The following is a 14,675-nucleotide window of genomic DNA, read 5'->3' as shown; positions in this document are numbered from 1 at the left end:
AGAGCAGTGCAGAGATTGGCCAAGATGTGCCCAGGTGGAGAGGCTTGACTGTGCTGTGATGCTCTCCAAAGCGGGCTTGCCTTGCCAGCTCTCCCTGAATCCCTGCAGCGGGAGAATGGCAAGATTCCATTGACTGCTCATCCGTGCCGGCATACTGCAAGGTCTGGGCAGTACTTGGGCAGGAGCTGATCGGCAGTAACATTTAGATGATTAACAAGAGCAAGTCCACCTGCCCTGAGTATCTCAACATGAATGTCCACTGGGCACTGTCATTGACTGAACCAGCCACGTAAATAAAGAGCAGGTCAGAGGCTGGGGATCCTGCACTGACTGGATGACTGCTGCTGCTTTGCACTGCCCTGGGGTCTTTGTTACATTTATTCCCAGGATGACTGATGTAAGGCACAAGCTGGGAGTGTGAGGGAACACTCCCACTTCCCATGTACAGCTGCAGCAACTCTTCAGAAGATCCACATCATCCTGGACAAAGCTGCCCACTTGATTGGCACCTCATTCATTGCCTTAAATGTTCATTCCCTCCACCATTGCGACGCTGGCTTCAGTGTGGCCACAGACAGAATGCACGGCACTTGTTCACCCCAGCAGCCCTTCAGAAACCTGCAGCATTTACCACATGGGCAGCTTGTGTATGGGAGGGGCATCACCTGTGGTCACCCTCTACCCTGACTTGGAGTTACGTTGCCCGTCCCTCACTGAGGCGAGAACTGCTTCCTCAGTAGCCCTGTGGGAGCACCTTCCCCAGAAGGACCATCACCTTCTCAAGGGCAGTTGGGGATTGGCTATAAATGCCGGCCTTGCCAGTGATGACTGCATCCCATGAATGAAAAACTCCACTTTCCTTGGTACTGATTGCCACCCGGTGATGTCTGATTGACGTGGATGCTAATTACTGCTGGGAGCAGATTGTCACCCAGCCTGGGAGATCTGATTATAGCAACAGCTCCGAGTGGTTTAATCTGTCCGCACAATCATTCTTTGGCCCTGCATGCTACATGCTGTTGGAGAGAGATGATGGTGCCAATTGTGATGTTGAATATTGGGAAAATCCATTCCCACTGTGTCCTCACCAATGACAGGAACAGTGGGAAGAGCCATGTTATCAGGGAAGCAGGAAGGGCATTGTGGACTTTTGGAGTGCAGCAGTGGGATAGAAGGGAAAGGAATTCCAGGCCAGTGCTGAGGGAGCTCTCGTCTGACTGAGCTGCCGTCTTTCAGATGGTTAAATCTGGCCTCCCACTGATCGTTTGAAAGGCACAAATCCATGGGAGCTGAGCTTGGTGATGTCGTTATATAATCCCCCAGACAACAGCATTACTGAGGCAAGATTAGATAAATCAGAGTTCCTTCGGAACAGAGGAGGTCAAGAGGAGAGAGAGTATGCGGGTCTTAGAGGGAGTAAATATGGAGCCCTTTTCTGTTAACAGAGGGGTCAAGCACCAAGGGAGTGACAATTGGAAGTCATTGGGAGAAGGATCAGAGAGGTGGAAGTATATATAACGAGAGGGGTTTGGGGTCTGGAACTAACTCCCTGAATAGGGAGCAGAGCCAGAGACTCCACACTCTCAAACGGATGTGCAGTTGAAGAGGCTGCAGGGCTACCGACCAAGTGATGGGACTGGCACAGACACAATGGGCTGAATGGCCTCCTCCAATGTCGTAAACTTTCTGTGATTAAAACAGATTGTTAGGCAATTATCACATCCCTGTGTATGGGCTCTTGCTGTGCACGAGTTGGGTGCTGCGTTTCCCACATAACGACAGAATGCTTCATTGGTTGTCATCTCGTAGGTTGTCGTGAGGTGTAAAGGCAGCACTTGGGGAGAGTTGGAGGGACGTCACTAATCTGCTCTGGTGCCTAGACATCTCCACACTTTTCAGTTTAATGTCATGTCAGTATCGTTACCTAATGTTCCCGTTCAGAAGCTCGGGGGTCAGCTGACAAACCCCTGAATGACGGCAGAAATCTTTAGGGGAAAGGATTAGGGTCATCAGTATCAGGCTGGCTGAGATGGAGTCGTAACATGGAAGGAAATGAAGGCTAACCAGATGCTACAAGGGACAAACCATTCACAGTTGGTGCCTGTCTACAACAGGGTGGTTTGTTGGCCGGTCTCTCCTCAGACTGGGTTCCAATAACTCTTCTGGCACTACTGTTAGGGAGTGCGTTTGACAGTCTGAACATTTTGGTTTGGGTGTGAACACTGCTGGATTGTTTGCTGCTCCCCAGCATAAAAGCTCTTTCCTCTCTGCCATCAGCACACCTCGTCTGCAGTGTGTGTAATCCACATGATGTGTCGAAGCCGCTCAACATGATGATTTAAAATTCTAAGCCAGTGGCTTGCAACCTGCCACAGACACGATGGGCTGAATGGCTGTTCCCAACATTGACTCTCTCCCTTCTGTGGGAATGGAGGCAGGGGTGAGGGTAACTTACATTCATACTGCACGGAAATAGGCCCTTCGGCCCACCAACTCTGTGCTGACCATAAAGCACCCATTTATACTAATCCTACATTAATCCCATTCTCCGCACACTCATCAACTCCCCCAGATTCTATCGCTCACCTACAAACAGGTCAATTTACAGCAGTCAATTAACTTATCAACTTGCACGCCTTTGGGATGTGGGAGGAAACTGGAGCATCCGGGGGAATGCACACGGTTACAGAGAGAACGTGTAAACCCCACAAAGGTGGTGCCAGAAGTCAGGATGCAGGTGGATGGAGCTGAGGCAGGAGCCGCACTTCCTGCACCACAGCTGCCTGTGAGGAGGGGGAAGGAAAGTGTGAGAGTTGATTGACTACGTCTGTGTCAAACGTCAGATTGACGGGTACCTGGAGTCGAAAGTGTTCACCTCTCAAAACTTAATGAAGATGTTTTCCAAAGCGATATTGATCACACGGCCCTGGGGAGTAGAGGTGAGAGAGATCTTGTAACTCATTGGTGTTGCATTAGATGTAAGAAAAAAGTTCTTACAATTAATCATCGACTCCCCAGAAGTGCTTTACATCCGAGGCACCGCTGGCAGAGCCGCTGCCTCACAGCTCCAGAGACCCAGGTTCAATCCCCATCTCCGGCGCTGCCTGGGTGGAGTTTGAACTTTCTCCGACCGCCTGAGATTCCCCTGGGTGCTCTGGTTTCCTCCCACATCCCAATGACGTGCGGGTCAGTGGGTTCATTGCCCGCTGTAAATTGCCCCTGTTGAGGGGTGGAGTGTTGGGGGGGAAGAGTTGATGACGATGTGGGGAGTATAAAATGGCCACAGTATGTCATCATTGTAATAAGTGCTTCACGGTCAGCATGGACTTGATGGGCTGAAGGGCCAGTTTGCATGGTGGTTAGGTCTAAATCCTTGCAAGATATTGCAATGTGGGAAATGTGGCACACAGCATGATCCCACAAATGGCAATAAGGTAATTGGTCAGATATTTGGTAGTGTTGAACAGGGATACCTGTTGGCAGGGATCATAGGAAGAACAGTGGTGGATAATTGGAAGCACTGGGGCCTCAGGTTACTGACTCAGCTGAAGGTGGTGCCTGTGGCAGTGTAGCACTCCCTTAGTAATGTTCCTTTTGGTTGCACTGCTGTAGGAGAGATGTTATTAAACTGGAAAGAGTGCAGAAAAGATTTACAAGCATTTTGCTAGGGCTTGAGGGACTGAGTTACAGGGAGAGGTTGGACAGGTTAGGACTTTATTCATTGGAGTGTAGGAGACCTAGGGGTGTTCTTATAGAGGTGTATAAGAAACAAAAGAAACAGGAGCAGGAGGAGGCCATCTTATTGAATGGACCCTGCTCTGCTATTCAGTAAGGTCATAGCTGATCTGGCCGTGGACTCAGATCCACCCACCTGCCTTTTCCCCATAACCCTTAATTCCCCTACTGTGCAAAAATCTATCAAACTGTGTCTTAAATATATTTAATGAGGTAGCCTCTACTGCTTCCCTGGGCAGAGAATTCCACAGATTCACTTCTCTCTGGGAAAAGCAGTTTCTCCTCATCTCTGTCGTAAATCTATTTCTCCCGAATGATGAGGCAGTGTCCCCAAGTTCTCGTCTCGCCTACCAGTAGAAACAACCTTCCTGCCTCTATCTTATCTATCCCTTTCATATGTTTCTGTAAGATCCCCTCTCATTCTTCTGAATTCCAGCCAGTATAGTCCCAGGTGACTCAATCTCTCCTCATAGGCTAACCCCCTCATCTCCGGAATCAACCTGGTGAACCTCCTCTGCACCGCCTCCAAAGCCAGTATATCTTTCCTCAAGTAAGGAGACCAGAACTGCACGCAGTACTCCAGGTGTGGCCTCACCAGTACCCTGTACAGTTGCAGCATAACTTCCCTGCTCTTAAATTCAATCCCTCCAGTAATGAAGGCCAACATTCCATTTGCCGCCTTGATAACCTGTTGCACCTGCAAACCAACCTTTTATGATTCATGCACAAGCACTCCCAAGTCCCTCTGCACAACAGCATACTGCAATCTTTCACCATTTAAATAATAATCTGATCTTCTAATTTTGCTTCCAAAGTGGATGACTTCACATTTACCAGCGTTGTACTCCATCTGCCAGACCCTTGCCCACTCACTTAACCTATCTATAGCTCTCTGCAGAGACTCTCCACATCCTCTGCACAATTTGCTTTACCACTCAATTTAGTTTCATCAGCAAACATAGATACACTACACTCGGTCCCCTCTTCCAAATCGTTAATGTATACCGTGAACAGTTGCAGGCCCAGCACCAACCCCTGCGGCACCCTGCTCACCACTGATTGCCAACCAGAGAAACAACTATTTATTCCAACTCTCTGCCTTCGATTGGTCAACCAATCCTCTATCCAAGCTAATTGGATTACTACCAACTCCATACATCCCTATCTTATGGATAAGTCTTTTCTGTGGCACCTTATCGAACGCATTCTGGAAATCCAAGTATACAACATCCACCTGTTCCCCTCTATCCACTGTGCTCATTATATCCTGAAAGAACTCCAGTAAGTTTGTCAAACAGGACCTGCCCTTCCTGAATCCATGCTCTGTCTGCCTGATGGAACCACTTCTATCCAGATGTCTCGCCATTTCTTCCTTAATGACAGCTTCAAGCATTTTCCCGACTACAGACATTAAGCTAACTGGCCTATCGTTACCTGCCTTCTGCCTACATCCTTTTTTAAACAGTGGTGTGACATTCGCTGTCTTCCAATCTGCCGGGACCTGCCCAGAGTCCGGAGAATTTTGGTTAATTATCACGAACACCTCCACTATAACTTCCACCATTTCTTTCAGTATACTGGGATGCATCCCATCAGAGTCAGGGAACTTGTCTACCATTAGGCCCACTAGTTTTCTCATCACTACCTTTTTAGTGACAGCGATTGTATTGAGGTGGTCACCTCCCATCGAATCCATAACATCTCTCTTTGGCATGTTAGACGTGTCCTCTACCATGAAGACCGACACAAAATAGTTGTTCAAGGCCTCAGCCATTTCCACATTACCCAATATTAATTCCCCCTTCTCATCTTCCAAGGGACCTACGTTCACTTTAGCCACCCTTTTCCGCTTTATATAATTATAATAACTTTCACTATATGTTCTTATATTCTGTGCTAGTTTACTTTCATAATCTATCTTCCCTTTCCTTATTGCTTGCTTTGTGGTTCTTTGTTGCTTTTTAAAGTTTTCCCAATCTTCCAGTTTCCCACTACTCTTGGCGACTTTGTATGCATGAGCTTTTAGCTTGATGCCTCCTTTTACTTCTTTTGTTATCCAAGGCTGGCTCTCCCCACCCTTACTGTCCTTGCTTTTAACTGGAATATACTTTTGAGCACCGTGAAAAATCTCTGAAAGTCTTCCAGTGTTCCTCAACTGTCCCACCATATAGCCTGTGTTTCCAGTCTACATCAGTCAGCTCCTCCCTCATACCATTGTAGTCTCCCTTGTTTAGACGTAATACACTGGTTTTAGATCGAACTATTGCACCCTCCATTTGCATGAGAAATTCAATCATACTATGATCACTCTTTCCAAGAGGATCCCTAACTAAATGATCGTTAATTTTACCTGTCTCTTTGCACAGGACCAGATTCAAGAACCTACAAGGGTTCACTAACATGCTGTTCAAGAAAGCAATCATGGATGCATTCCATGAAGTGCTCCTCAAGACTACCTCAACCAACTTGATTCACCCAACTTATGTGGAAGTTGAAGTCCCCCATGACAACTGCCGTCCCATTCTTATATGCATCAAATATTTCTTGGTTTATTGCCTGTGCCACTGTAATGTTATTATTCGGTGGCCGATAGACAACTCCCACCAGTGATTTTTTTCCCCTTTACTCTTCCTAATCTCTACCCAGATGGACTCAACATTCTGCTCCTTAGATCTTGTATCATCTCGCATTATCACCCTGATCTCATTCTTAATTAAGAGCGCTACCCCACCTCCCTTACCTTCCTGCCGATCCTTCCGTATTACCTGATACCCTTGGATATTTAATTCACACTCATCTCCACCCTGCAACCATGTTTCTGTAATGGCCACTAAACCATACCCCTTTGTACTGATTTGTGCTACAAGTTCACTGACCTTATTTCGAATACTACAGGCACACAGACAAAATGCCCTTACACTCAATGTCCTTTTAGACTCTTGTAACCTTTGTGTCCTTTGCGTTTGACTTTTCTGTTCTCCACTCTTACTTTTCTCTTTTCTAACTTTTGCTCTGGTCTCTGCATTGCTTCCCTCTGTCTTTCTGCATGGATTCCCATCCTCCTGCCATATTAGTTTAAACTTTCCCCAACAGCGCTCGCAAACAATGCCCCTGGGACATTGATCCCAGTCCTGCCCAGGTGTAGACTATCCAGTTTGTACTGGTCCCACCTCCCCCAGAACCGGTTCCAATGCCCCAGGAATCTGAAACCCTCCCTCCTGCACCACTGCTCAAGCCACATATTCATCCTAACTGTGCTGCTATTCCTACTCTGACCAGCACATGGCACAGGTAGTAATCCTGAGATTATTACCTTTAAGGTCCTACTTTAAGTCTTTAGGTCCTACCTTGGATCCAATAAAATCATGAGGGGCATAGATAGGTTGAATGCACTCAGTCAATTTCCCAGGACTGGGAAATCAAGAACTAGAGGGCTTAGGTTTAAGGTGAGAGGGGAAAGATTTAGTAGGAATTTGAGAGGCAACTCTTTTATACAGAGGGTGGTATGTATGTGGAACGAGCCCAGAGGAAGTGGTTGAGACAGGTAGAATAACAACTTAAAAGTTGGACAAGTACATGGATTGGAAAGATTTAGGTTATGGGCCAAACACTGGCAAATGGGACCTAGCTTAGCTGGGGCATCTTGGTCGGCATGGACCAGTTGGGCCTGTTTCCGTGCTGTATAACTCTATGACTCTGCAGCATGTTGCATCTTAGCCTCCTCGGGTGCTGCTCGACCTGCTGAGTTCTTCCAGCGTGCTGTTTTTGTTCTAGATTCTAGCATCTGCCAGCTCTCTTCTGTCTTCAAAATACTGTAGATGCAGCAAATCTGAAATCAGAAGAGAAATCATCGAAAGTACCAGCATCAGCAGAGAGAGAAGCAGCGTTAATGTTTACTGGTGAAAGATCAGCAGCCAGAACCGTTGACTGTTCCTCTCTCCACAGCCAGAGCCCAACCTTCTCGAAAACAATGTAATCAGTTTAATCTGCACTGTTGGGATCTGCACCCTGACTCTCTCAATCTGTCCTCCTCCTTGCTGACCACTCACAGTCACACCTTTGTTCATGTGGAATCTAGCCAGACATTTCTGACCTGTTTACAGCATCTCTGCTGCCCATCCTTGCCTTCTTTATGTCCCAGATGCCAACACTGGAGAGACACAAGTCTGTGCCCAGTTAATACTCACCATCTCAGCTGCCATTTACAAACTGCAGCAAATCAAGGAGGTCAGACCCAACCAGTGTGACAGGTTCCTTCTCTGGAGGAGCTGAGCAAACCTGTTAGGTTTGTGCAACACAGCATTTTCTGCAATTCATCGTTTCCACCACAATTTGGTGTCAGCTTGTAAACCGCCTGATTTATTGAATTCAATGTCACAGTTCCTTTTTGTGGATTCAAACCTGGATCATGGTCACTGTGTTGTGCATCGTAGCATCATGGGAAATGATCACCCTCACAGAGGCCACTTGGCCCTTTGAATCTGTGCCTTTCGATGATATAGTCCAACATCATCCTCCAGCACTTGGTATGTAGCTCTGCAGGTCACAGCCCTGCAATATAAGGGTGATGACTGTCACCCTGCCCGACAGTGGGATCCAGATCCTCACCACCCTCCAGCTGATAAACGTTTCCCCCATCCTCCGGTGCTGTCTGTGTGGAGTTTGCATGTTCTCTCTGTGACTGTGTGGGTTTCCCCCTGGTGCTCCGGTTTCATAGAACATAGAACATCACAGCACGGTACAGGCCCTTCGGCCCACAATGTTGCGCCGACATTTTATCCTACTCTAAGATCTATCCAACCCTTCCCTTCCACATAGCCCTCCATTTCTCTATCATTCATGTGCCTATCTAAGAGTTTCTTAAATGTCCCTAATGTATCTGCCCCGTTCCACACACCCACCACTCTCTGTGTAAAAAAAAAACTTACCTCTGACATCCCCCCCCCCCAACTCTAACCCTAACCCTGGGAATAGGAATGTCCCAAAGATGTGCGGGTCATTGGGTTAATTGACCACTGTAAATTGCCCCCAGTATGTGGGTGGGAGGTGGAATCTGGGGGGAGTTGATGGGAATGCGGGGAGAATAAAATGGGATCAGTGCAGGATTAGTGTAAATGGGCGATTTGATGATCAGCATATTCTCGTTGGTCCGGAGGTCAGCAGCTGGTATCCTGGTGGTTCCCAGAGGTCAGCGGCTGGTATCTTGATGACCTTTCAGCCATCCACAAGGTGATATGTCTCACTTGCCCAGGAACACTCAGAAGGTCCAGGACAAAGCAGCCTGCCTGACTGGCACCCCCAGTACCTGCAGCACTGACACACGGTGGCTGCCATGTGGAATATCTACAAAGGACATTGTGGGCTAAAGGGCCTGCACTGTGCTGTAGTGACACTGAAGTTACTGCGGCTGATCCAACAGCATCTTCCAAACCTCTAAACCAGGAAGGACCAGGGCAGCATGTGCATGGGAACACCATCGCCTGCAGGTTCCCCTCCAAGTTGTGCACTGATGTGGAGATATATCCAACAAGCTAACTTGTTGTGACCTAGCAAGCATTATGGAGTTGGAGTGTAATCTCATGCCTCTTGTACTCCTTACCTTGGCTGATGAAGGAAAGCACTCCATGCTCACTGACCCACCTCGTGGAGGGACAGAGGGACTGCAAAGAAGGTTCACTGGACTGATTCTTGAACAGATCCTATGCAGAGAAATTAAGCAAACTGGGCTTATACTCACTGGACTTTAGAAGAATGACATATGATGTTGTTGAAGCATAAACATCCTGACAGCATAGATAAACCAGGGGTCACAATCTCAGAATAAGGGTTTAGTTATTCAGGACTCAGATGAGAAGAAATTTTATCATTCAGTGTAGTGAATCTCTGGAATTCCTTACCCAAGAGCACTGTGGGGACTTGGTTCTTGAGTATATTCCATAGAAGGATGGATAGACTGTTGCATATTGAGGGAGTCGAGGGATACAGGGTTAGTGTGGAAAGTGGTATTGAGGTGAAAGATCAACCACAGGTTCACCAAAGGACGGAGCAGATGTGAGGGACCGAATGACCTACTCCTGTTATGTGTTGGGACCAATCTGTCCTCCTACCTTTAGGGACCTGGGCCCACTGGACCTGGGCACTTCAGGGTCCCTCTGTGTTTCCAGACCATTCAACACCCGCCCATTTATTCTGTATCCTCTTTCCTTGTTGCACCTTCCCCAGTGCACTAATAACTACTCCTTTGACCCTCCGTGTCCTCCTGTCAATCACTCTGCCAATATCTGTACATCTGGAACTACTTCATGTCTTTGCTGAGATTGTACTTTTTAATTGGGTCTGGGAATTTCACACAAATATCAGACACTGTCTCTTCAGCAGATCTCTCACCACCTACCTTCACCTTTTGAAAAGGAGATCATGCCAGTTTCTGAGCCTGAGTGAGACGGCTCAGCACAAAAAGCATTTGTGTAGCACTTCCAACATGGTAACACGTCTCCACAAAAGTGTGAAAAGACGAGACTCGACGTGACTACATGTGAGATTACGGTGGGTCAAAGGGGTGATTTTTGAGGAATGTGATGAAGGAAGGGAGCGGTTTCCAGAGTTTGGGACCTCGACAGCTGAAGGCACAGCCACCACTGTTTGAGCAGTTGCCAAGGCTTCTCAGGAGACCAGGCTAACAGAGCAAAGATCTGGGTGGGTCAAAGGACCAGAAGAGAATACAGAGATAGGCGTGGACGAGGCCGTGAGGTAAACTCTCTGGATGTTAGAAAAACATGGGTGATTTTCTCCAAACGTGTCAGATCGTCAGGAGGCATGACAAGGTAGGTGTGATGTTTCCACAAGTGGGAGAGTCTCAATCAAGGGGGTTTAGTTACAAGGTAAGGGGACATTCTGCTTGTAGGAAGAACTCCTCGCAGGGGGTGGTGACCTCAAGAATTCTTTAGCTCAGAGGGATTTGGAGGTTACTGAACATACTTGAAGAGGAGGCAGATCGGGGAATAGAGGGCAGTAGTGAAGTGAAACAGAAACTGAGGTGAGGCTCCTACTGTTTGGTGGGCAGGCTTGAGAGGCCAAGCAGCCCATTCCTGCTCCTGTTTCCTGGTGTGTATTATTGTGTGTGAAGGGACTGAAGTCAAGAACAAAGATTTTAAGATGGTGATTGCTGGACCAGGATCCAATGCTAGTTAAATAGCAGAGCAGACAGCAGAGTTAAGGATAAGTCCACGTTTGTGGTAAGTGTGGTGTAGGAGGCAGCCAGGAGAGCTGAACAAAGGGATTCTAAATTAATGTTTCAACAGAACACTGGAGCAACAGAAGAGTTACTTGACCAATTGCCACGATACCTGCCGATACTATAACTCTCCCTCTCTGCTGGGTCTGGGCACAGAGCCTACGTTGACAGACTCCTGCCGCTGACTCTGGCACCACACCAGAGAGCAAACCCAGCATGGCCGCTTCTTGCGCAGATTTCTGGGCTGTACCAAGAGCCGTCAGACCCATCCCTGGAACTCCTGTTCAAAAGGAATCCAAGGTCTTTTTCAGAAAGGAAGGTTTTCTTTTCCTGTGCAACCACAGCTTTAATCAGAACAAAGAACGCCGTTAATATCCAGCCTTTGCCTTAGCAAAGTGCTCTGTATAGATGGGTTCTGTTACAGCGGAATGCCCCCATTACCAGCTGTTAGCTCCTCACGATGTACACTCCCAAACACCAGGGAATGTATGTAACTCTGGAAGTACACAGCAAGATGTTCATTGGCAGGTGTGGAGAGGACTTGTTGGGCGCACGTATGGAGGTAGGTGTTTGTTGTCGTGTCTTCTTCTTGGTAGGACTTGCAGCCCATTTTATTGCCTTGTTGTTTCCATGGGAATCTGAGGACAGTTTGTGCAGGCAGTGTAGCGCGAGCGGCAGTACTGGGAGCAGATTGTGCTGATCTCTGACAGTGATTCGATTTGTCACTTGGCTCAGTTTTGTGGGTGGGGAGCCAAAAGAACAAAATGCCCCTGCTGTTCTCCAGCTGGATGGACCCAGCCTCAGCCAAGAGTCATGGGGTCTTGGGTTCTGAGCAGAAGTTCCCTGGGTCGACCCAGTACAACCCGACCTAACCTGTACAGCCTAACGCAGCCCAAATGTGTGCAATTCAATCTAGCCCACCGCAACCCTGATGGGACTTAATGTGGTCATAATTCAATGAAAGAAAAAAAATCTCTCATTGTCATTGACAGCAAATTAAGTAAATTTATTTCATTTATTTGTGATATAAAAATGTGGTGGCCAACCTGTGCACAGAATGTTCCCCAAAGTACCAACGAGCCACTCTTTTTGTGATTATATAGGTTGAGAGACATTTTCCAATCCTCTGTTTAACACCTCAGTCACGGCATGGCAGTGCGGCACTCCCTCAGTACTGGCACATGAGCAACAGCTGAGATTTTGCACTGAAGTTCATTTCTTCAGGCTTGAAGAAGGTTGTGCTTGGACCCACAATCTCCTGAGTCTGAGGAAATGGTAAGTTCTTCCCGCATTCGTCTACCAAAGTTCTGAATCTTTCCTCTGTGGGCACCATTGTAGTGGTCAAGTTGGTGAATTAAATTGTGGTGGGATCATCAGTCAGAAGGAGGGAATGTAGACATTCCTGCCATGCCTGTCAACGCAACTGAAACAGGCCCTGGCACTGGTTCCGTGTGTAATCTCATCACCCACTCACTCTGATGGAGGTGGACCCACAACTGTGAGAGCGACCTGCAATGCCTTCCATGTCCTTCTCAGGATGTCCCAATGTGGCAAGCAACTGCACACAGCAAATGAGGTAGTCTGTTGTAGCAACCAGGGATTTCAGATGTGTGGTTAGAGTGGAGCGGCTGGGCTTGTCTCCTTGGACAGAAGTTGTAAGGAAATTTTAAAGAGGTGGACATCGTAATTAGTTTAACAGGTTAATAGGTTAGCAGATTGTTTTTGTGAGAGCACTAAAATAAATTAGACGAGATACAAGGGGGAATGTGGGGAAGCCCTTTTGTTAAGAGAGAAGTTAAAATCTGGGATTCACCACCTGGCGGGAGCTGGCCTTCAGAGGAGTTTGACAGGCACAGGAGAGAGAACAATTTGCAGTGGGGAAGGTGTGATGGAGCAGGGTGGAAGGGATGGCTTCAGGAGCCGGTTCTGATCCGTCAAGCTGTGTGACTTCATACTGGATGTGTCCGCCTGGATATTTGAGCCCAAGTCTGTGGAGTGGGGCTGGAATTCACACTCTTATCATTCAGAGGTGAGGTGGCCACTAAGTCACAGCTGACACTCAACTGTTATTCTTGCAGAACACGGCAGAAAATTATTTCTTAAATGAATGAATTAGCCTATGTGAAGCCACTGCCAGAGTTATACCGAGGGTGGGGTTAAGCTCACAGGATCCTGGATTTATCAATAGAAACCGGCTACCTGTAACCGTTTGTACATCAGTGATGAGACTGCATTTGTGTCATGAACTGAAATGTTTCTGCTCTTTTAGAGTTTGCTAAACCTTCACACAAAAGGGGTTTCTTAAAGTCACAATTGTAACGGTAATCAATTGTGCCTGTTCTGTCCCAGACACGTTACCAAGGGTACCGCGTGACGTTGGAGTGGTGTTTTACTGGAATGGGGCCAAGAAGGGTTTTGAGTGGCCAGATCTTGGGATCATTCTCCTTAGACGGAGAAAGTTGAGCAAAACTATTAGGTTCTTACTTCTTACATGTGGCTGGAGCTGCTTTAAAATTGCATTTTGAATATCAGAGTGGGAGTTTTATTCAAAGATATCTCTGTCGAATTCATATCAAGGGGAGGATGAGATGACGTGGTCCATTGTTTGATCTGGGTTACCTCATTGGCAGATGGGGAGGGTTTGATTTGTACCTCAGTGTTGTGGCCTCATCGCCCACGTCCTATTGAGAATTATCAGTAGTACCACCTGTGTCCTCCGAGACTGGTGAAATGGAAGACACCTTGCCGTTGGGTCTTGAGTGGCTTTGTTGTTTCATGCAGATTTTGCAGGGTTGAAGTTGACAAAGTGAGGATTAGGGAGAACCAGAGAAAGCATGCAACAAGTTTTGGGTGGGAGAGGGTGAAGGTTGCGAAGGAGATCCCAAGGGATCGTGAGATGCTGATTACCGATGATCAGACCTCCTCTCTGTGTTGCAGCTTTTGGATAATAGCAGGAAATCCACTGGCTTCTATTTCAGAAGGTGTTGGTTTAATGCAAGTGGCAGAATATTTGGTGATAGCTTACTTTGCAGAGAGAGCTGCAGTTTGCGATGCTCGATGACAGTTCTTCAGTTTCGATAGTGGCTTTCAAAAGCTGTTGAATTGGGAAATAAAATGGAGAGAGGTCTCAGAGGTGAAAGTGGACTAGTGCAGCGTGCCTGTAGGAAAGTGGGAATGATATCAGTGCAAATGATTAAATCTGCAAAGTTGGCAATAAGACTGTACCAGTAAGAATGTTGTTACTTTCGTTCCTCAGGCCAAGGCAGTTAGCAGAGGCAAGGGGGTGTGTTAAACATCACTTTTAAGGAACTGGGACTGCCACAATGGGCCAAATGGCCTCCTCCAGCAATCTAGCATTTACAACTGCACCAACTGACGTGCATTTAAGAACCTCCTCCTGTGAGCCCAGGATGGTGTGATCCTGGCACAGGGCCAGTGAACTAATGATTTGCCTGCAGCATTTTGCTCTTTTGCTGTGGAATTTGACTGAGTGATTTCCAGGGGCCGCGACTTGTTTTATGTTCATTCATTCCTCTAATTAATAGGCCAAATGGTTTTATTTTTGGAGGCATCAGATTGGTGGCTCCCTTGGACTTGGGCCATTTTGTTTTGCAGAGTCAATGCTAATTATTGAAGTGCAGCTCTCTCTAAAATCAGTGATTTTTCCCGCAGAAAAGATGCATTGTTTCAGCATGAGATCCTGAGC

The 14,675-nt window shown here is 47.2% G+C and overlaps 1 protein-coding gene across 4 annotated transcripts in view; it reads left to right on the top strand.

Annotated features, from left to right (window-relative positions):
• Positions 1-14,675, top strand: part of ppfia3 (PTPRF interacting protein alpha 3) — a 106,207-nt gene that overhangs the window by 23,990 nt on the left and 67,542 nt on the right. The window contains exon 1 of one of the 4 annotated variants that reach the window (XM_052042906.1): positions 11,264-11,531. The exons of 2 other annotated variants lie outside the window; for them this stretch is intronic. In XM_052042906.1, the coding sequence (XP_051898866.1) occupies positions 11,430-11,531 (102 nt within the window). In that variant the 5' untranslated portion in view covers positions 11,264-11,429. Of the gene's footprint in view, positions 1-11,263; positions 11,532-12,894; positions 12,999-14,675 lie in introns of those variants that run through there. One more of the 4 variants, XM_052042907.1, reaches the window with a different exon arrangement.

The sequence above is a fragment of the Pristis pectinata genome, chromosome 33 (assembly GCF_009764475.1).
Source record: "Pristis pectinata isolate sPriPec2 chromosome 33, sPriPec2.1.pri, whole genome shotgun sequence".
Classification (NCBI taxonomy): Eukaryota; Metazoa; Chordata; class Chondrichthyes; order Rhinopristiformes; family Pristidae; genus Pristis; species Pristis pectinata.
The sequence above is the reverse complement of the archived record's forward strand: the minus strand, read 5'-3'. Positions and strand labels throughout refer to the sequence as shown.